The 21,540-nt window shown below is 45.5% G+C and overlaps 1 protein-coding gene across 1 annotated transcript; it reads left to right on the top strand.

The window, feature by feature from the left end:
• The first annotated feature begins 7,373 nt into the window (after positions 1-7,373).
• Positions 7,374-21,506, top strand: LOC104304412 (acyl-CoA (8-3)-desaturase). The gene is made up of 12 exons (XM_009905149.2): positions 7,374-7,592; positions 11,810-11,920; positions 12,363-12,560; positions 13,905-14,006; positions 14,198-14,326; positions 16,375-16,432; positions 17,266-17,342; positions 18,440-18,537; positions 19,234-19,330; positions 20,431-20,510; positions 20,954-21,079; positions 21,422-21,506. The coding sequence occupies exons 1-12, from the start codon at positions 7,374-7,376 to the stop codon at positions 21,471-21,473; spliced, it is 1,347 nt and encodes a 448-aa protein (XP_009903451.1). The 3' UTR covers positions 21,474-21,506.
• The last annotated feature ends 34 nt before the right edge of the window (positions 21,507-21,540 follow it).

Genomic DNA, 21,540 nt, shown 5'->3' with positions numbered 1-21,540 from the left:
GTGAGGAATTTTGACAAAGAACATTTTGAAACAGCAATAAAAACTGAAGCCCTAATGAGTGTTTCTGTGAAGGGCTGGGTTAGGATGGTGTCCTTCAAGCAAAATAGTTTGCTCCCATGGGAAGCACAGCCTCGAGCTGTGCCAAGGGAAGTTTGGACTGGATTTTAGGGAAAAAAATCTTGACAGAGAGAGTGATTGGCCATTGGAATGGCCAGCCCAGGGAGGTGGTGGAGTCACTCTCCCTGGAAGTGTTTAAACAAAGACTGGAGAGCCATGAGGGTGTTTAGGGGACTTGAGCACCTCCCCTGTGAAGAGAGACTGAGAGACCTGGGGCTGTTTAGTCTTGAGGAGACTGAGAGGGGATCTGATCAATGTCTATCAATATCTGAGGGGTGGGTGTCAAGTGGAGGGGGCCAATCTGATTTTGGTGGTGCACAGTAATAAGACAAGGAATAATTGATACAAGCTCTGACATAGAAGATTTCACCTCAATGTGAGGGGAAATTTCTTTACAGTGAGGGTGACAGAGCACTGGAGCAGGCTGCCCAGAGAGGTTGTGGAGTCTCCTTCTCTGGACACATTCAAAACCCACCTGGATGCATTCCTGTGTGGACTGCCCTAGGGGATCCTGCTTTTGGCAGGGGGGTTGGACCTGATGATCCCTGGAGGTCCCTTCCAACCTTTAATGTACTGTGATACTGTGATACTTAATGCCATGGTTTAATTGATTAGATGATGTTGGGTAATAAGTTGGACTTGATGATCCAGTTCTGGGCCCCTCAGTTTAGGAAGGATGCTGACTTGCTGGAACGAGTCCAGAGAAGAGCAACAAAGTTGGTGAGAGGTTTGGAACACAAGCCCTACAAGGAGAGGCTGAGGGAGCTGGGGTTGCTTAGCCTGGAGAAGAGGAGACTCAGGGATGACCTTATTGCTCTCTACAACTACCTGAAGGGAGGTTGTAGACAGGCGGATGTTGGTCTCTTCTCCCAGGTGGCCAGTACCAGAACAAGAGGACACAGTCTCAGGCTGTGCCAGGGGAGGTTCAGGCTAGATGTTAGGAAAAAGTTCTATACAGAGAGAGTGATTGCCCATTGGAATGGGCTGCCTGGGGAGGTGGTGGAGTCGCCATCATTGGAGGTTTTCAGGAGAAGACTTGATGGGGTGCTTGGTGCCATGGGTTAGTTGTTTAAGTGGTGTGGGACTGGTTGATGGGTTGGACGCGATGATCTTGAAGGTCTCTTCCAACCTGCTTTATTCTATGTATTCTATGTATCACAGGATCCCAGGATGTTAAGGGTTGGAAGGGACCTCCAAAGATCATCAAGTCCAACGCCGCTGCTAGAGCAGGATCATAGAATCCAGCACAGGTCACGCAGGAACACATCCAGATGGGGCTTGAAAGTCTCAAAGGTCTTTTCCAACCTGGTTAATTCTGTGATTCTGTGGAAGCAGTGGTTTTGTGGAGCTGGAGGATCAAGCAACACCATGCTATACCATGCTTCTTTACAGGAAAATTAGCTTAAAATATACCTCAATAAATACCACTGAACGGTAGAATTTTAATCAGTGCAATGTGAAGGACAGAAGCAGCTTTAGAGCATCAAGTTTACATGTGCCTGACACCTCCACTAGATGTTCTAGGAGTACTGTGGAGGCATCCTCAATTGTAGTGAAAACTGACCTTCCATTATGGTTGCTGGAGGTTCCCACAGTACAGTGGTTCTGCAATACAGTGGTAGCAAACAGGTTCTGCCATACAATGTTCTGCCATACAGTCTGTGACTAAGTCACCCAGGTCTGGTTGAGGTGGGAAAAGTGGAAAATGGCTGATATGTTGCATGCAAAACAGGATTTGATAACCAGAGGGAAAGAAAGGTGAAGTGGATTCACTAATATAGAGGAAGCTGTCAGGCTGATCCATCACAGTCTACCTTGTCTTTAGTCACAAGAACTAGCTTGCCCTTTTGGGCTTCGCAGCTCATCACAGGATCGCAGGATGTGAGGGTCTTTAGTCATAAGAACTAGCTTGGCCTTTGGTTTTTTGCAGCTCAGCACAGGATCACTGCGTATGAGGGTTGGAAGGGATCTACGAACATCACTGAGTCCAACTCTCCTGCCAGAGCAGGAGCATAGAATCCAGCACAGGTCACACAGGAATGCATCCAAATGGGTCTTGAAAGTCTCCAGAGAAGGAGACTCCACAACCTCTCTTGGGAGCCTGTTCCAGTGCTCTGTGACCCTCTCTTTGCTCTCACCAAAGCAAAGCAGAGAGGCAGAATCCCCTCCCTGGTCCTGCTGGTCACACTGCTTTCAAGGCAGCCCAGGACATGATTGGGCTGCATGATCTAAGCTCAACTAAGTTCAGCAGTCATGTCCTGGCTTTCTGGAAATCTGGAAGACTGTGTCAGGTACCTGTGCAAGGAGACTCTTAGTCACCAAGGCAGTGCTGTGGAGTAGCTCCTGCACGTGTCCCATCTGCTGGGTGCATATGCCGTGGCTCTGGGCAGGTGTGTGTGGAGTTGCAGAACACCAAGCATGGTGCAAACCAGATGGTTTCTCAATAGTTTCTCTGGGTGAGCACAACTGTGGCTTTCACTGGGGATGCAGGCTTTGCCATGCAATGCTGAAATAGGATTGGTGACCTGGATAACAGGGACAGCTCCTGCTTGCAGGTGGGGAAAGGACTTGTTTGAGGCTTTTTAGTGTAATGTCATGTTGATGGGTGTCACAGGACCCTGGAACTCAGGAGGTTCCGTGTAAACTTAAGGAAAAACTTTGGTGTGAGGGTGCTGGAGCCCTGGAGCAGGCTGCCAAGAGAGGTTGTGGAGTCTCCTTCTCTGGAGAGCTTCCAAACCCACCCAGACATTGTGTTCCTGGGCAAGCTGCTGGGGGTGCCCCTGATTTAGCAGGGGGTTGGACTGGATGAGGTATTTTCCAACCCCCCCATGCTGGGCTTCAGAGATTCTACTGACTCTGTGTGTATAGGCAGAGACATTCCATATTTGTTCACTCCAAAGTGTTCCTGGCTCTTTATAACGCAGCTATTTGTAGACCAGAATCTAAGTCTGCTTTTTTATCTAGTCTTCAGTAGCTGCTACACTTACAAGTCTGAATGCAGGACAATGGGACCTTTTTTCTTTCTTTTTTTTTGTACTTTTCAGCAAGCTACAGTGCAACTGGATAGGTTTTTTTCTCATATAAAAAAAAACCCTCACATACACAAGAACTTGCAATACTGCTTCCATATCTTATCACCACCTCCTCAAGTACTGAGCACTGTAAGACTCTAGCCATATCCCACCCTTAGAACAAGAACACAACTTTTATTTAGAGCAAGATAAAGGGTTACAAAACACAGCATGAGAGCCCAGTAGGGATTATGCCTCCCATTCTTTTTATTGCTGGCTTCTGCTGAACGCCAATAACCACATTTCTCTTTTCCCTGAGGGTGGTTCAACCATTGCCACATGTCAGGGAGTTTTAAACGGTTGTTTGGGGCTTGACTGATTAATTTGCAAGATGCTACATGAGTTAAAGACTTAGAGTTGTGTAACTTGCAGTTCTGTGTCAGCCAGAAAGACTTCCCACTCCATTCTGGGCTGAGGGCAAAGCAGGAGGTGTCTCTGCTACGTGAGATTCCAACTGTCTCCAGCCAGCCGGTTTGGGGCTGCTGTTAGTTTGCTGCAGAGCACAAAGGAGACAGACCTCAAAAACCTACATTTGCCACTGTGTTTGCACTCTGAGACTTGACCAGCATTTACTAAGAAGAAGAACTGGGAGCTGAGAAGTTTCATCATCATTTATATCACAAATAGCCTGCAAAATCCATTCCAGAGTCACAGACTCCCAGCATGGTGAGAGTTGTGAGAAACCTCTGGAGATCACCCAGTTCGACCCCACTGCTAAAGTAGGGTCACCCACAAAGGGTTGCTCAGCATCACAGTGCTGAGGTGGGTTTGGCATCTCTCCAGGGAAGACAACTCCTGCTCCAGGGCTCTGGCACCATCAGTTTTATCTCATGTTCATGAAGAACCTCCTGATTTCCAGTTTGTGCTGCTTTCTCCTTGTCCTGTCACTGAGCACCCAGCCCCATCCTCTTGTCCCCCACAGACCCTTTAGCTCTTGCTGAGCATTGAGCTGATCCCCTCTGGGGCTGCTCTTCTGCAGGCTCAACAGCCCCAGGGCTCTCAGCCTTTGCTCCTCACAGAGATGCTCCAGGCCCCTCAGCACCTTCAGAGCCTCCCCTGGACTCTCTCCAGTAGTTACCAGTCTGTCTTGAGCTGGGGGGTCCAGATCTTGACCAGACTAGGACAAAGTAGAGGGGGAGGAGAACCTCCCTTCACCTGCTGGCTACAGTCTTCTTCATGCACCCCGGGAGACCATTTGTCGTCTTGGCCATGAGGGCATGAGCAACTGGCTCATAGGCAACTTGTTGCCCTTCTCTGCAGAGCTGCTTCCCAGCAGGTCACCCCTCATTTGTACTGGTTCAGGGAGTTATTCCTGCTCAGGTGCAGGACTTTACCCTTGCCCCTTTTGAACTTCATGAGGCTCCTCTGCCCAGCTCTCCAGCCTGCCCAGATCTCGCTGAATGGAAGCACAGCCTGGTGGATGTCAGACACTCCTCCCAGTTCTGTATCATCGTTTTTCCCAAGTGACAAACTCTTCTAACTGAAGTTACTCTACAAAAATTAACCAGTGCCTTTCTGATGCAGAGGCCTATCAGATCATCTCTGCTTTGATCAGCTCTTGCCAAGTCTTCCTGCATGCCATTTGCTTGGGAGAGAGGCAATGTAGCCATAATTTCACCTCACCCTGTTGAAGTACCTTGGTCAAGAATGCAGTTTGGCTTCCTTATCTTTCTGTCCTTCCTGAAGTCTGCAGCTTCAGCTGAGTTTCTTCTGTCCTTCCCAGAACCAAGAGCTCATCACAACAACCGCCTTGAATCACAGCGTGTGAGCTGTCTGTGACACTCATTGGCACAAGAGAAAGTTGAGACCTAGAACTTGTTAGGTTTCATGCAGGGACTGGAAAATGTGGCAGCCACTGTTTGTGGTTATAAAAATAATGAATTACATAAATGAAGCATAAATTAAAAGTTTGGGGGGAGGTGGAAAACTCATGGTTTGGGATTTAATTCAGTGTTGATTTCTGGAAGGACAGGATGGAAGCCTAATGCAGGGCAGATTATTCCATATCTACCTGCCTACTGCTTGTACCTTCCTCAAAAGCACCCAAGGTTAGGCACTGGGATTTTTAACAATTACAAGACTAAGAGGATCTCAAATCTCAAGCAGGGCAATATTTCATACAAGTGGGCTTAGGGTTGTTTTTTTTTCCCTGCAAAAATGAGGTGAATTCCTAGGAAAGATGGCATTGCCTTCTCTTTTGCTATTTATTGGTGCTGAGAACTCTCACCTCTTTGCTGATCCTCTCTGAATATCAGAGCTATTTAGCCTCTGGCTCCACAAGTCCAATATTTAAAGTTAATTATGTAAACAGTGCCATGAAATAGGGTTTTAGAAACTCCTAATCCATGGCCAAACTTGGTTTTAACAGCTGTTGCTGTTATTATTACTATTAGAGTTCATTTCAACCCCAGAATCTTTTGATGTCTGTGGTTGACTTGGGAATTGACTTGAACAATGAGATGATTGAGTGCCTGGAGGACAGACAGGAAACGATGGGAACAGCTGTATGCAAAATGTGGTCAGAGTGTAAGCTCAAGTCACTGGAGATAAAGAATGTTTTCTTTATGTGTCCCTTCTTTACCCTCACCTGCTGGTGTTTTGTGCAACAATGATTTAAGAGATGGCCATGAATTTAGAATGTTGGGATCAACATGGCAAAGGACAGCCTCAGGTTTTTGGGCAGTGGCTAGGCCATTAAAGATGCCCAGCAGAGAGATTGCAGACCTTGGAGCATTCTGCTGGTTTCTCTCTGCCAGTCTACAAGCTGGCTCCATGCCTTGAAGGTAGGAATTACAGCTGAGTGTGAGATGTCAGCAAACATATTTAATAGCAGCTCTTGGCTCTCCACACCAGCTTCCTTACAGCCTTACATGACATGCCATTATGAAGCTCCACTTGATGGCAAGAGCAGGGCTTCCTGATGTTGGTGACCGATTAAAGGATTACAGGATGCTGACAGGGCTTCAGTTGTCTATTACCAGGCATTCAGAAGGTCACTGCAGAGTTGTTGCCTACAGCCTTCCTCAGATTTCTCTTCTGAGTAACCCCCATAGTGACTCAGCAGTATGGAACCAAATTAGCAGCTTACCTTATCTGGAGAACAGTGAATGGGAAAAAGGACCTGGGGGTCCCAGTGGATGGGAGGTTGTCCAGGAGCTAACAATGTGCTCTTGTGGCCAAGAAGACCAATGCCATTCTGGGTTGTGGTTAGTAGGTCATGAGAGGTTTTCCTCCCACTCTACTCTGCCCTAGTAAGGTCACATCTGGAATATTGTGTCCAGTTCTGGGCCCCTTAGTTCAAGAAGAACCTCAGGGAACTTCCTGAAAGAGTCCAGTGCAGAGCCACAAAAATGATGAAGGGAGTGGAACATCTTCCCTACGAGGAGAGACTGAGGGAGCTGAGAGCTCTGTAGCTTGTACAGGAGGAGGCTGAGGGGTGAGCTCATTAATGTTTATAAATATGTAAAGGGTGAGTGCCAAGAGGATGGAGCCAGGCTCTACTCGCTGATGCCCAAGGACAGGACAAGGGGCAGTGGTGGAAATTGAGACACAGGAAGTTCCCTGGAAACATGAGGAAAAAGTTTTTCACTGTGAGGGTGACAGAGCACTGGAACAGGCTGCCCAGGTGGGTTGTGGAGTCTCCCACACTGAAGATATTCAAAACCCTCCTGGATGCATTCCTGTGTGACCTGGTCTAGGTGATGCTGCTCTGGCAGGGGCGTTGCACTGGATGATCTTTGGAGGTCCCTTCCAACCCCTAATATCCTATGATTCTATAATGATCCATCAAAATGCTCACTTAATAGTCCTTTCTGACATTTTGCTATCTCATTTAACTGAATCATAGAAAGTCTTCACAAGTTCTTCTGTCTATGGCTATTTATACTCAGTGAACTAGTCCACAGCTCTCATGAATAATGAGACCTTTCAGAGGCAGCTCAGAAACAAGAAGGAACAGAGCTTTTATTGAAGGGTGTGTCAGAGTGTCTGGTGTGAACATGGAAGAGGAGGGAGCTATGGAAGGGTGTGTTTGGGCAAGGGGAACCAACCAGCTCTGGAAGCACAGGGAGTGGCTTGGAGTGGGACTGTATAACGGGCGGGCTGAGATGGTTCACCTGCCTGGACACAGCGCTGCAGAGCTTAGAGCAGTGAATCCCAGTGCTGACTGCACATCTACCAGTACAGATGGCTCCACAGACTGGCTCCACTGAAAAGGAGGCACAACCTGTTTCAACATTTCCACAGCTTTTCACATGGGAAGAGATCAGAACCCACAATGGCCGTGGTCAAGGCCGGGAGCAGTGGCTGGTGATTGACAGGAAGGTTTATGATGTCAGCAAGTTTTCCAAACGCCACCCTGGAGGCAGCAGAGTTATTAGCCACTATGCTGGGCAAGATGCTACGGTAAGAGCTAGCAGGAGAGTGGAGGAAGGTGGTTCTATCGCCAGAACAGGTTGACATGGTGGGACTCCAGCCAAGAGCGTTCGTGGTAGTTGTCACTGTGCTTAGTCAGGTAACACAGTGGACATATCTGTGCCCTTCTGGTTGCCTTCATGGTCAGAGTTACCTGCTAGGTGAGCTGTAAAGCTCTGGTTTGGGACCATTACAACCTGCTGCAATGTCCATGCAGGTTGTCTTGCCACTGGACATGACCAGGCAAGCTGTCTTCTAGACGTCCGAAAACTGTCTCTGTTGTAGCAGTGAGAAAGGCAAGAGGCTAGAAAGCAGTAAGCAGGGTGGGTTTTGTTTGTTTTAAAGCTGTTCTTTCAGTGTCACATGGATGTGATTAGTGATAAGCAAGTGACAAAGATAGAGCTTGGGTAGAGAAGGAGGAGGTAACGTCCAAACCTAAATCAGTCTGGGGGGCAGTGAAGCAAAAGAAGGGGGTGCTCACATAAGTGACACTATTTTGTGCAGGCAAGTGGAGGAGAATAGAGTCTTGAGCAAAGACTTTTTCAAAGGAGGAGAGGAAAGAAATGAAATGCAGGGGGGAGGGAAGAGAGAAAGCAGCTGAATTTGGCTGCAGAAGAGGAGGGGAAATTCTACTATGTGAAAAGAGATTTTGCAGAGGTTCCTGCACAATGCTTTGATTTAGAGGATTTCTCTAAAATAATGTATTTCTTGTGGGCAGAAAGATCACTTTCTAAGTAGGTCTCACAGAGTGCTTGCTGACTGTAGATCCTGAGCCTCTGAATAGCCAGAAATACTCACATTAGAAACGTGAGCAGGATTGGGGCATAAACTTGTGATGTGGGAGAAGCAGATTTAATCCTTGTCACAACAAGATTTTTTTAACAGCAAGGAGGTTGCTTAGGCTGCCTAATTCCTCAGGTTTCCTTATGTACAAAGGGGTGGTGCTTCCTAACTCATGGCCCCAAAATGGATCAGATCAGGTGGTTTTCACATTTCATTCCTTTCACCGTCCCGAAACTCAAGGCAGAAGGATACTTGGTGCTCTCAAGTGAGGAACAAGAAGTCTCATTGGGTTTCTTCTCTAGTTCAGAGATAGCCTTGATTTAAGGGTTGTGTGTCCATTAATGATGTGAGAGTACAAACAGTGCTGCTGACTGAAGAAGGGACACCATACCGCACCATACCAGCCCAGAGGCCCCTGAAAGCCTGGTGTCATCTCCTGCAGTTTCTGTACCTGGACTTTTGCAAAAGCAGCCAAAGGAGTGCAGAGTGGACAGGAGGATTTTTCCTCAGGCTATGTCCTCCCTGCTTCTGCAGCCACCAGTGTGAAGACTTACATTGAAGTTGTTATGCTTTACAGAGACCCAGAGGGTTTTAACTACAGGGAATTTGTCTGGGAGGAAAAGGTTTGGAGAGCAGCCTGTGACCTTGCTCATATTTGTCATTACAATAACATCACAGTTTGGTTTTGCTCATTATTATTTTAAACCTACCTCCTGATCATTTCACTGTTGTGTTATGTAAGCAGTGAATCATTTCCCCCCCTCATTTTCTCAATGCCACTCATGGGGTTTTCAGACTCTTCAACTTGGTACCTCTTTTCCAAGGCAGTTTTCTAGCATGAAAGCTGCTCCAGATCTCTGTTCATCATTTATTTTTTCAGCTATGTAGAGTGGTACCACATCCCTCTGAAGATAAAAAGAGTGGTCAAGATTGTGGGTACACAGTGGATTTATGTTCCAGCCTGATAACATTCTTCTGTCTTGCTCTCAGTTTTCACTCTGCTAATCTCTAACACTCTTTTTGCCTTTAAATGCTGCTAAAGTCATATATATATATAAATATATATATGCATATATATGCTATATGCATATATAAGTGCAATATGTGCATATATATGTGTAAAATATAGACATATATGTATAATATAGACATATATTCACATCTTTTGAGAAATACACACTTTTACAGACATGCAGGAATGCAAGGTGCCTCAGAAGACCATCTGGTGCATGACTTTGCCTAAAGCCAGGATCCAGGATGGTTTTTTCCAAGTAGTCTTGGCTACTCTAGAGCTCATAATTGTGTGCATATATATATATATATATATGGTGACAATTATCTTCTAGAGCTCATAATTGTATATATATGGTGAGAATTGTCTTCTTCTAGAGCTCATGGTTCTATATAGATGGTGACAATTATCTTCTAGAGCCCATAATTACATATACATGGTGAGAATTATCTTCCTCTAGTGCTCATAGTTTGATGTATATAGTGAGACATACCTTCTAGAGCTTATGATTGTATATATATATATATATGGCAAGAATTATCTTCTAGAGCTCATAATTGTGTATCTATGGTGAGAATTATCTTCCTCTAGAGCTCATAGTTTTATATATAGAGAGGCTTATCTTCTAGACTTCATAATTGTGTATAGTTATGGTGAGAATTACCTTCTAGAGCTCCTCATTGTTTATATATGGTAGGAATTGTCTTCCTCTAGGGCTCATAATTGTATGTATGGTGAAAATTATTTTCCTGTAGAGCTCATAGTTCTATACACATGGTGAAATTTAGAGCTCGTGATTGTATATATATATATATGTGGTGAGAATTGTCTTCCTCTAGAGCTCATAATTGCATATATAGCAAGAATTTTCTGCCTTTGTGTGGCTGATTTTGTAAATACAGACAAAATGCATTGCAGACCCTTATGCTGATGTCAAATGTTGGAGGCTGAGTGCGTTGTAGGCGACAGCCCTTGAACTTAATCCCTCCTAAGATGATAGTCAGGCCATAAGAGCAGGGAGGAGAAAGGAAGACTGAAAGGCTTAGGTTTCTGTGATAAGAATCTGCCATACTGATATTGTGGATAGGAAATTCTGCTTAAAAGGATTTTGGCTCCTGTTTCTGTTCTGTGGCATAGATTCTTCCAGCTTGAGTCAGCCTGAGAACTCCTGGCAAAAGAGAGCTACACAAAAACTTACAAAACTCCATAGGATGAGTGGCATGGGGTCGTAATGGAAAGAGTTCTCCAGTCCTTTGGGTCTGGACAGAGTTACTCATTTGTCACTGTGACAAAGGGCCACTAGATCACAGAATTACAGGGTGATGAGCATTGGAAGAGACCTCTCAAGATCTTCTAGTCCAACCCTCCTGCTACAGCAGGTTCAGGCAGAGTAGTTTGCCCAGGATCATGCCCTGTACAGATATCTGTAAAAATCTCATCAGTCCAAAAAGTCGCTGGCCTCTGACTTCTTCTAGCCTGAAGTACTCAGAGATAGACTCTCTCTAACTGAGAGACTCCAGAGGAATGTCAGCATGCACAAGGGAAGTCCTCTGTCCTCTTCCAGGAAACTCCATCCTGACCAGGAATGTGCAGAATTTTGGTGTGTCATCATCACTCACATTGATTGTCAAAGCCAAGATCAGCAAGTACTCAGCTGCTCAGACACTGAGGATTTTGTTCTATCTGCTCTTTCTGGAAGACAAAAGACTGTGGCCAGCCTCTTGGCCTTTCTTCTGGAAAACTCACTGAGGACATGAGCTAAAGAAGAGCTTTGCTTTATCTGGAATCTCATCCTTTATTCCACAGTTAATTTTTCCTTTCGAAACTGATGTTTCAAGTGGTTTTGGGACAGACCCATTTTTGTCACTGGTGTTACCCAGTTCTCCCAAACATCAGCTGGTCTGAAAACTTGCAAGGCACTTAAGAGATACCAAGTTAGTCCTGCTGGGTGTGGAGCTTCAGCGTGTTTCCTATAGCCTTAGCGTGATAAAGTGAGTTTAAAAACCTCATCCTCAGCATGGCAGAGACACACCTCATTCAATGGTGTGTTTTCCTGCTCCTGAGTCCCATCCATAGGGCAGGGCTGCTGGCTAGAGCCTTCTAGGGAAGGCCTGGTCCAAAACAAGCAGATGAAAGAGTTTCCTTCAGCAAAGAGTTTTTCATCAAACACTTACAAGTTTATTACCAGCCTCGCCCAGGTCCTTTTATGAAGTCTAGTTTCTTGAAACTTCTCCAGCTTCCTTGGGCCAAGCTCCAGCTGATGGCAAAGAACTACAGGAGCAACCAAAGGGGCAAAAATGGACAAAGAAAACTGGATTATGTGTTATATCAGAGACCTGGGAAAAGGAGAGGCTCAGCATCTGGTGTGTACTCACATACCCTTTCTTACCCCTTTCCTTTGTGTGTTTCTCAGGATGCCTTTGTAGCATTTCACAGTGATAAGGCTCTGGTGAAAAAATACTTGAAATCTCTGCTGATTGGGGAGTTGGCACCAAATCAACCCAGCTTTGAGTCTAATAAAAAAGTGAGTGTTCTAGAATCCAGCTGTGGGAATGGCTTGGGGTTCAGCATGGGAGGAGAAGGAAAATAAATGCGCTGGCAGTAATAATTTCTGGAGCAACATTCCTGACGCTGTGCCATAGGCTGGGTGGTGGGGAGGCAGCTGGCAGGAGACATGCATAGAAACATGCACCGTCCCAGAATCACTAAGCCCACACTGGGGTGTGAGGAACAAGCCCCAAAGCCCCAAATTCTGCTCCTTTGTTCCCCCTATAGTGTCTCTGTAACAGAGTTTGCCAGCAACTTGCTCTCCAGCGTCAAAGCAAACCCAAGATCTGTTGATCTCATGGTCATTTGTTCACAGAAACCTCCCTGAGAGAATTTGCCCTCTGACTTGCATAGCTAATGAGGGATTCCTGGGTCTGCTTTGCAACATTTTCAGTTTTCAATGCTCACTTCACCCTCAGCAATCCCTTTTGGAGGATTTTCGGGAGCTGCGCTGCGCTATCGAGAGGATGGGACTCCTGAGGCCGAGCTCCAGCTTTTTCTTCCTGATCTTCCTTCACCTCCTGATACTGGATGCTGCATCCTGGCTCGTGGTCTGGTACTTTGGGATATCCTTAGTGCCTTTCCTGGTGGGCATGGCGCTCTTCACCACTGCTCAGGTAAACTGCTGGTAGCTGCTCAAGGCTGCAGATGTGTTTGGCTCTTCTAGATAAAGAAGAGCCTGCTGCTGTTCTGCCTCCTCTTGGATGCTGTTAGCCAGCTGAGGACAAGCAGCACATACTATGTCACAATTTTGGTTGCCTCTAGCAAATCTTGTTTTGCTGACAGGCTGCTCACTGGGGCTGGTGGGGTGTTGTGGAAATGGCAGTTTCACAAGATGGGTTGAACTGATCTAATCACCCAAGCAAAAGAGGGAACATTTCATTCCCAGCTTCACTTTTGGCTCCATGTTCCTTCTGCTTACTGACTGATGGCTCTGCTCTTGGTTAGGTTCTTTATGAGCCCATTACACTCACTAGTCCTGAAGAGTTTTCTGCTGGATTAATAAATTGAATCACAGAAGGGGTATATACATGTAAAGGGCCGTGTAGAGCAGAAGGGAACAGGAGTTTGTGGCTCTTAGGTGGGAGAAATTGGAGGATGAGGGGAGAAAGCAAGCAAGGTTTTTCTTAGTAGCCTTAGATTTGCTCCAACATCCATGGAAGTGCAAAGGAACTCATTTTTAAACTAATCTGCTCTGTTTGCCTACAAACTGCTAAGGCAGATAGCCCTCAAAGAGCATTCTCATGTTTCCATGTGGGAGCTGGGATTGTTTAGCCTGGAGAAGAAGAGGCTCAGGGGAGACTTTATTGCTGTCCACGACTACCTGAAGGGAGGTTGTAGCCAGGAAGGGGTTGGTCTTTTCTCCCAGGAAATCAGCACCAGAACAAGAGGACACAGACTCAAGCTGCACCAGGGGAAGTTTAGGCTCGAGGTGAGGAGCAAGTTCTTCACAGAGTTGTTGGCCATTGGAATGTGCTGCCCAGGGAGGTGGTAGAGTCACTGTCCCTGGAGGTGTTCAAGAGGGGATTGGATGTGGCACTTGGTGCTGTGGTTTAGTCATGAGGTCTGTGGTGACAGGTTGGACTTGATGATCTTTGAGGTCTCTTCCAACCTTGGTGATTCTGTGATTATGAATGAATTGAAGATATGGGCTTGGAAATTCTTATGCTTTTTAATGCTCCATCTGTGGGCAGAAGACTTCCATGCTGCAACAGTCAAATTAAGTGTAATGACAATTTGCTGCTCTCCCTTTAGCTGCTACGATAAAATCAGTATCTGGTATTGAGCAGCTCTAGTGACAGGAGCTTGGAAAGAAGTTCTCAGCACCATAGGACAGGTAGTGTTTCTTCCCCAAACCAGAAGGAAGATGCAGTCACACTGTGAAGCTCCAGGGACTTTCAAGCCAAGTTGATGCAACGTCGCTGTCATTCTGGTTCCTCAGTGACCCTTTTGTCTTCCAGATCCAGATGGGCTGGTTCCAACACGATCTGGGGCACTGCTCTGTCTTCAGCAGGCCTAAATGGAATCGAGTTATGCAGGTGGTTGTGATCAATCTTCTGAAGGTAATTGCCTCACGGTGGGAATATTCTCTGGGGCTAATCTGAACGAAGCAAGGAACAGGAGTGTCCCGACAGTGAGGCAATGTCACCTGTGGGGGAAGGGTAGTGCAGCCCTCAATACTGGGTGGAAAAATAGTGATGTGATTGTTGATCTTGCTCAAGTTTGAATCTGTGGTCTTCAACTTTTCCCGCAGGGTTTATCAGCCAGCTGGTGGAATCACCTGCACAACCAGCACCATGCCAAACCCAACTGCTTCCGCAAAGACCCTGACCTCAACATGCACCCTCTCCTCTTCAGCTTGGGAAAGACTCTCTCTGTGGAGGTGAGCATAGGGATGTCTGGAGAAGCAAAGCTTTTAAAGACAGGAAGCTACAACGTGAGGTACGATCATAACCTAGGTTGGGGCTTTCTGTACAAACTCGGAAGGGCAATTCCCAAAGTGTTCCAAGGGTCTCATGTGGTTGCCATGGTGATTATGGTGCTTAGGCACCAGCTCCTGAGGAGCAAAGTCTTAAAAAAGAGTGCTTAAGTGCTGTGTGTCGCTAGAAGAGCAGGGTAAGCACCTGAAGGCAGTCCAGACAATGAGTCAGTCCCATTTGCATTATCATGAGATGTTCTTAGTGATCCTGCAGATAGTGAGTCAGATATTCTACCTGGGTTCTTCTGGCTTTGGGAGCTGTTTGCCACTTAAATCCTTCAGGACCAGTATAGCTGCTGTGCACAAAACACAAGCATAACAAGTGATTTCTTAAGCACAACTTTTATGGCTTTCATAAAAATCTATGAACAAAGCCTCCCTGCACCCTTATGATATCTGATATCATCAGGATAGGCAAAGCCTCTTCTGCCTTTCCTTTCCCTGGCAGTTCTCTTTACTCTTGGGGTGATAAAATGGCTTCTTTGCTAGATAACCAACCTCATGAAGCACCATCTCACTCAATTTTAGGTGGTAATAAGCAAAGAAATTCCAGCTTTCCAAGGCATGTAGAAAATTCCAGCTCTGCTGTCTCAGAGAGGCTCATGGAAAGAGAATTTGTACAAAACACTTATCAGAAAACAGTTGCAGCTGGGAAGGACTTTGTTGGTGGTCTCCTGAGAGATCTCTCATGGTTATCTATGGGCATGAGCATCTAGAGAGGGATGGTGGTGCTAGACTGGGTTTGATGGCAGGGAAAGTGTAGACAATGAGTCTTCATGTCCTCCTGCTTCTTAACAGAAAAGGGTCAGGAACACTGTGTCTGGGCAAAATGGATTTCAGTGCTTCCACTGGGTTTGTTCCAGTTTTGATCCAGTGAAGGCATCTTTGAAGTGGTTAAGTCTTTTTGCTCAGCAATAGGAGAGCTCTGAAAATGGTTTGCTTTCCCTCTTTATTATTTTGTCCTTTGAAGACCCACAAGCAGCAACTTTGCAGATGATGCTGAGGATCCTTTTGTGCAAATAGTAGAACAATGGAATGTAAAGAAACAAACTTATTTGTGCTTTTTGTACACATTTCATCCCTTTGCTGTTTCTTGTACTTGAAGGCAAATTCTTTGACAGAACCAAAAGGCAGGGGTCTTTATAGAGGATTTGCTGCTTTGGTCTTGCAGAAATTATTCCATCAATATTATAGGAGGCAAACATAAATATTTCAGGAGAGCATCCCAGTGTTTGTGTCCTTTCTGACCACTATCTCCTCTATTCCTCAAAAGTTTGGGATGTCCTGCACCCTGTGTGAAAATCAGATGTAGCCTTCACAGCCAACACATTCTGCATTCGTTGCCCACTGGTTTTCCTGTCTTAGTTTCCACGTTAAGAACTTCTTCCTCTCTCAGCATGATGTAGTGAATACATGGGATTGGTTAGACTGGATTTTATTACCATCACTAGAAAGGTCTACAAAATTCAAATGGCTTCTGAGCATTTTTGTGATTTTTGAGTGTTTTTGTACCCTGCCATGGGTTTTGGGACCCTGCTAAAAAATGCCCTTTTTTTTTGGACAACATCATAATATTGATATCTTGATACAGAGGCTCAGGTGCAGTCTGGTTCTCTCCATGCTTCAAAACTCCAGGACCTGCTTTTCAAGAAGAAAGACTGAATTAGAGAAACGATAAAGTAGTTCTTGATGTGTTCATTAGAGCGGAGTAAGAATCGTGGAGTCATAGAATCATAGAACAGTAGGGGTTGGAAGAGACCTCTGGAAATCATCTAGTCCAGCCCCCAAGAAAATACCTTCTGGAGAGTCTTAGGTCTCAAAAAACCAATCACCAACCAAACCATTTGATTGTTGGAGAAGTTTCTGATGATGGTAATGAAAGTCCAACCTAACCAGTCTGTCTCCAGCAGGCCCATGGCAACATTTTGTTTTGTTTTGTTTTCCTTCTGCAGCTTGGAAAACAGAAGAAGAAGTTCATGCCTTACAATTACCAGCATAAGTATTTCATCTGTGAGTATCCCCACTTCCTTGCAGTGCTGTAGGGACTTCACCTGAAAATCATGACTGCTTCTCCTCCCCAGAATGATGGTTTGTAAGACACTGCCCTCGAAGCCTCAGCTTCAAGAACTTTCACTTCTTCGCATCTGTGGTGGTTTGAGCCTTCACTGGGGCTTAAAAGCTCAGATGGGGGCAAGGCTGAGAATCCCTCCCCTGCTTCCCCCCTCCTCTTTCCCAATAGAGGGAAAAAAAAAAAGGGGAGGGGAGCAAATCCACCAAGAAATAATTTGGGTCCAGCTTGGAAGTAGAGAGGCAAAGAATTTTTCTTTAAACTATACCTATATATTTATGTAACAATGACAGGCAGGGCTCACAAGGGTAAGGAACAAGGATGGATGGGAAAAGGAAAAGAAATGAGAGATACATGAACCAGTCCTTTGCAAAGTGTGGAAGCAGCAGGGAGGACCATGTGGCCTAATGGATACAAAAACTCTCACCAGCCCTCCCCCCCTGTTTTCAGGATGGGTGTAGCCCACCACAGCATCAAAGAAAGTTCATGTGAGGAGGAATTGTCTCTTACAACAACCCTGTGGGGATTATGTGATGTTAGGCACTAGACAGAGGTGAACCAGGTTTGAGGAAGAAAAGGATGGGAAAGAAATGAAGAAGTGGTGAGATGAAAGAGGAACAGATTATGTGGACTCATGAAAGTTGGGATACATGGAAGACAGCAGTGTTTCTTCCACTGGAAAGGAGAATTCTTGCTCTTACAGAAGAATATTCCATATGATATATGTTGCAGTGAAGTGTTATAAATATCTCTCTGTTTTCATTCTTCCCTTCAGTTTTGGCCCCTCTGGCACTCGTACCCTTCTTCCAGCTGTCTATATTCTACTTTACAATCAAGAGGAAGAAGTGGTTGGTAAGCACTACTTGTGTTGACTGAAAGACTGTCACAAAATGTTGTCACTCTGTGGCTATAGAAACCTTCACTTCAGGTGATTAAGGGGTTTAAGGCAGAAGAGGATGACCCCGAGCTTGCTGCAGCAGGTCCAGGGAGAATATTTGTAGAAGAGGCTTTTTAGCCTCTTAGCAGCTTAATAAAAGTTAATTGAAAAATCTGTCAGAGTGTTACAGGGATGTTTGCTGGGTGTTAGTTCATAGAATCATGGAACAATTTGGGTGGGAAGGGACCTTCAACAGTCGTTTAGTCCAACATCCCTGCCAGCAGCAGGGACATCTGCAACTAGCACAGGCTGCTCAGAGCACCAGGCATGGGGCATCTCCCACCTCTCTGGGGCATCTCCCACCTCTCTGGGCAACCTTTGCCAGGGTCTCAGCACTCTCAGTGTCAAACATTTCTTGCTTCTCCCTAGCCTATGTTTCCCTCTTTCACACTTTGTCCTGTCACAACAGGTCCTGCTACAATGTCTGTCCTCATTTTCCTTCTCAGCCCTTTAAGCACTGAAAAGCCACAAGAAGGTCTCCTTGGAGCCTTCTCTTCTCCAGACTGAACAAGCCCAATTCTCTCAGCCTGGCCCCATAGCAGAGGGCTTCCAGCCCTCCCATCATTGCTGTGGCTTCCTCTGGCCCCACTCCAACAGCTTCATCTCTGTGTTGAGGACTCCAGGGATGGGTCCAGCTCTGCAGGTGAGGGCTCAGCAGAAAAGAGCAGAGGGGCAACAATCCCCTCCCTCACCTGCTCCCCACACTCTGGTGATGCAGCCCAGGGCACCTTTGGCTTCTGGGGTGCAATCACACACATTGCTGGCTCCAGTCCAGCTGTTTTCCTGATGGTAATGTGACTGCTGTGGGAATGTTGCACTCAACTTGAGGCAGGATGGTGGCACAGAGCTCGCTCTTGGTAAGCAAAGCATGACAGAAAGGCCTTTTTCTTATGCTGCAGTTCTAGTAGAGAGGAGGGGATTCATCAACAAAATATTATTCTAATATTTCCTCTTTTTTTAATTTTATTTTTCCCTCTTTTTTGCTTTGTTTTGGTTGGTTTTTTTTCCACAGGACCTGTTTCTATTTGTGTCTTACAACATCCGTGTCTGTCTCATGTATATTCCTTTAATGGGCTTTAACAACTTCATGGTGTACTACTGGTTGTCCAGGTAAGCTACAGCATACCCAGAGGCCCCATGACTAATACAAGTCAACAAGACTGAGCCTAAATGGAAAGTAATGAAAGTTAGTCACACTCACTGCAATTATCTCAGAAATCAAGAGTTAGCCAAGAAGGAACAGTGCAACTTCAGGGGGGGTGGTAGGGATGCATGCTCAGGGATATCTGCCTTGCCAAACCGAGTGGGTCTCAAAACAAACTCCAAAAGCCAGGAGGAAAAAGGATGGAACTGAAGATCTTGATTTATGTGAAAGTGCTTTTTTACTTAAAACAGATTCACAGATTGGAAGGGACCCTCAAAGGTCATCTTGTCCAACCTCCCTACAGTCAGCCACATCAAGTCTAATATTGAATGTTTCCAGGCTTGGGCACACGTCCCTGGGCAATCTGTTCAAGTATTTTACCACTCTCATTGTGCAGAACTTCCTCCTGATATCCAACCTAAATTTCCCCTGCTCCAGTTTCGAACCCTCATTGTCCCTCATCCTATCACTACAAGCCCTTCTAAACAGCTCCTCCCCAGCCTTCCTGTAGGTCCACCTATAGTCTTCTCTCCAGGCTGAACAGCCCAAATTCTTTCAGCCTATCTTCATAGGAGAGGTATAAGACTGAGGAAAGTGGTTTAATGGTGAATTTGGGTATGGGATTAGAGATATGCTAAGTCTTTCTGTCTGTATCCACCCAGGTACCTAGAGAGCACCTGGTTTATTTGGGTGTCACAGATGAATCACATTCCAATGGACATAGACTATGACAGGAATGAAGACTGGGTGTCTACTCAGGTGAGAACCTAATTTCCTCTGGAGAAGTGGGTCTGCAGGTGTGAATCACAGGAGACAACATTGCTCCTCTCTGAGCTTTAAACAGCCATCAAATGCCAATTAAAGAGACGTGCATTTCTGTAGCAGGCAAGACATTTGGGATGTTACCTGGAAAACAGGACATCCAGATTCTCAAAACCAAGCTGTTTTTACACTGAAAGGTTATTGACATGTTTTCCACTACACTTTCCCCTTCCCTTTATGAAAAACTACAGACAAACTCCTTTTTAGGCCAACTGAAGAGAAGCAAAGTGGGACTTACTACCTTTATGTTTTACCCTACAGGTTACAGCTTTACTGCTGATAAGGCAAACCTGGCAACATGTAGGTCTGATAAAAAGAGGAATAATGTAAACACAATTTTCCTCACCTCTGTAATGCCTCCATCAGTTTCAAGCCACAGCATTTTTCCTTATATTAAAGGAAAAAGACCCAGCTTGGCATTCATCTGACCAAATCTGGATGTCTCCATCTGGACACCTGCTAGATCCATTGGAGAGAAAGAGCCATTCCTAGAGCATGATTCATCTTACTCTAATACAGACATCCAGATCAGGCCAGAAGAATGGCACCACAAAAATGTCTATTTTTCTCCACTGCCTCTGAAGTGAGGAGCTCAGCTGCAGATTTCAAACTGTGGCTCTCTAAATTAGGGAAGATGAAGCCTGTACACAAATGTTTGCTCTCATTCTTTTGCATCTGACTCACTGCTACCAGCTGGAGAAGGCCAGAAGAATGTTTTAAGTTCTTTATTGGGAATGTTTTCTTTCCATCCAAGAGCAAGATGTGAGGAGAACCTCTTAAAAGAAGCCTCCTTGGGGTTGTGGGTGTGACAGTGAAGAAGCTTGTCTTTCTGAGCAAAGACTTGGCTAAATTAATCTCCATTCCCTCAACCTGTTTCAATCTAGACTTTGTTTAATTCTTCAGGGCCATGGTGGCTACAATCCCTGACTCTAACTTGACTTTTTTGCTAGATGAGGGTGGATAATTGCTGGGGTTCAATTATCAAACTTACAGGACAATGCTAAATCATCTGTTTCTTTGCTCTTTTCTCCTCCCAGCTCCATGCAACATGCAATGTGAAGCAATCCTTGTTCAACGACTGGTTCACAGGGCACCTGAACTTCCAAATTGAGCACCAGTGAGTATGATAATGATGAGAAGAGTGAGAGTAATACAGAGCACTTAAGAATGAGAAAAGCCATGTAGGCTCACATGAAACCACCTGAGGAGACTGTTCTCCTCCTGGGGGAGAGCAGGGAAATGTTTTGAAGAGAGGGAGCAGAAGATGCAATTCTGATGCGATGGCATTCATGGCGGGGGGTTGGAACTGAGTGATCTAGCACATAAGACCTTTAATGGGGAAGGTCGTGAGTTCAAGCCTGCAGTGGGCACTAGTGTCCTCCCTACTCTAGTCATGAGGTCTGTGGTGACAGGTTGGACTCGATGATCTTTGAGGTCTCTTCCAACCTTAGTGATACTAAATACTGAATACTGAATCTTTAAGGTCCCTTCCAACCCAAACCATTCTGGGATTCTATGAACTGATGCAGTTCTGACAATCTCTCTCATTCAATTCTGCAGCCTTTTCCCTACAATGCCTCGACACAACTACTGGAAAGCAGCTCCTCTGGTGAAAGCCCTGTGTAATAAGCATGGCATTGAGTACAAAAGCAAGCCATTACTGACAGCTTTTCTGGATATTTTGCAGTAAGTATCAATTAACAAGAGCATTTGGCACTGTGACAGCATGCAAGGGAAGGCCATAGGCTACCATTTCAACCCAATACCCTTTTAATCATCCAACCTTGAGTTTACTCAGGTTTTTCTATGGCACTTCTAATTTCCTAAGCTTTCCAAGCTTCAAAGATTATTTAGCCTTCCTCAAATCCTCTTAATTCATTCCTTGCAGTCAGATTGTGCCATGAGATGCCCACACAGTTTGTAATCTGCTTTTGTCTTTTCCTTTTTTTGGCATCTGAACTACATTTGCCTCCCATCAGATTGAATATTGTCTCCCCATAAGCAATATTTCATTTTCTGTTCTTGCAGTTCACTCAAGGATTCTGGGGACCACTGGCTTGAAGCATACCTGCATGGGTAGAACCAGGGAACCTCTTCACCAGACAACTGCTGCAAAGAGTCAGCACAGGACAACAGAGTGTGTGTGT

Source organism: Dryobates pubescens, chromosome 22, assembly GCF_014839835.1.
Source record: "Dryobates pubescens isolate bDryPub1 chromosome 22, bDryPub1.pri, whole genome shotgun sequence".
NCBI classification, from domain to species: Eukaryota; Metazoa; Chordata; class Aves; order Piciformes; family Picidae; genus Dryobates; species Dryobates pubescens.
The sequence above is the reverse complement of the archived record's forward strand: the minus strand, read 5'-3'. Positions and strand labels throughout refer to the sequence as shown.

Excerpts from the sequence above, each read along its gene's own strand:
- LOC104304412 (XM_009905149.2), top strand. The coding sequence starts at position 7,374 with ATGGCTCCACAGACTGGCTCCACTGAAAAGGAGGCACAACCTGTTTCA. Across the intron at positions 11,921-12,362 it reads GCTTTGAGTCTAATAAAAAA|CAATCCCTTTTGGAGGATTT; the intron begins GTGAGTGTTCTA and ends CTTCACCCTCAG. Across the intron at positions 12,561-13,904 it reads CGCTCTTCACCACTGCTCAG|ATCCAGATGGGCTGGTTCCA; the intron begins GTAAACTGCTGG and ends TTTGTCTTCCAG.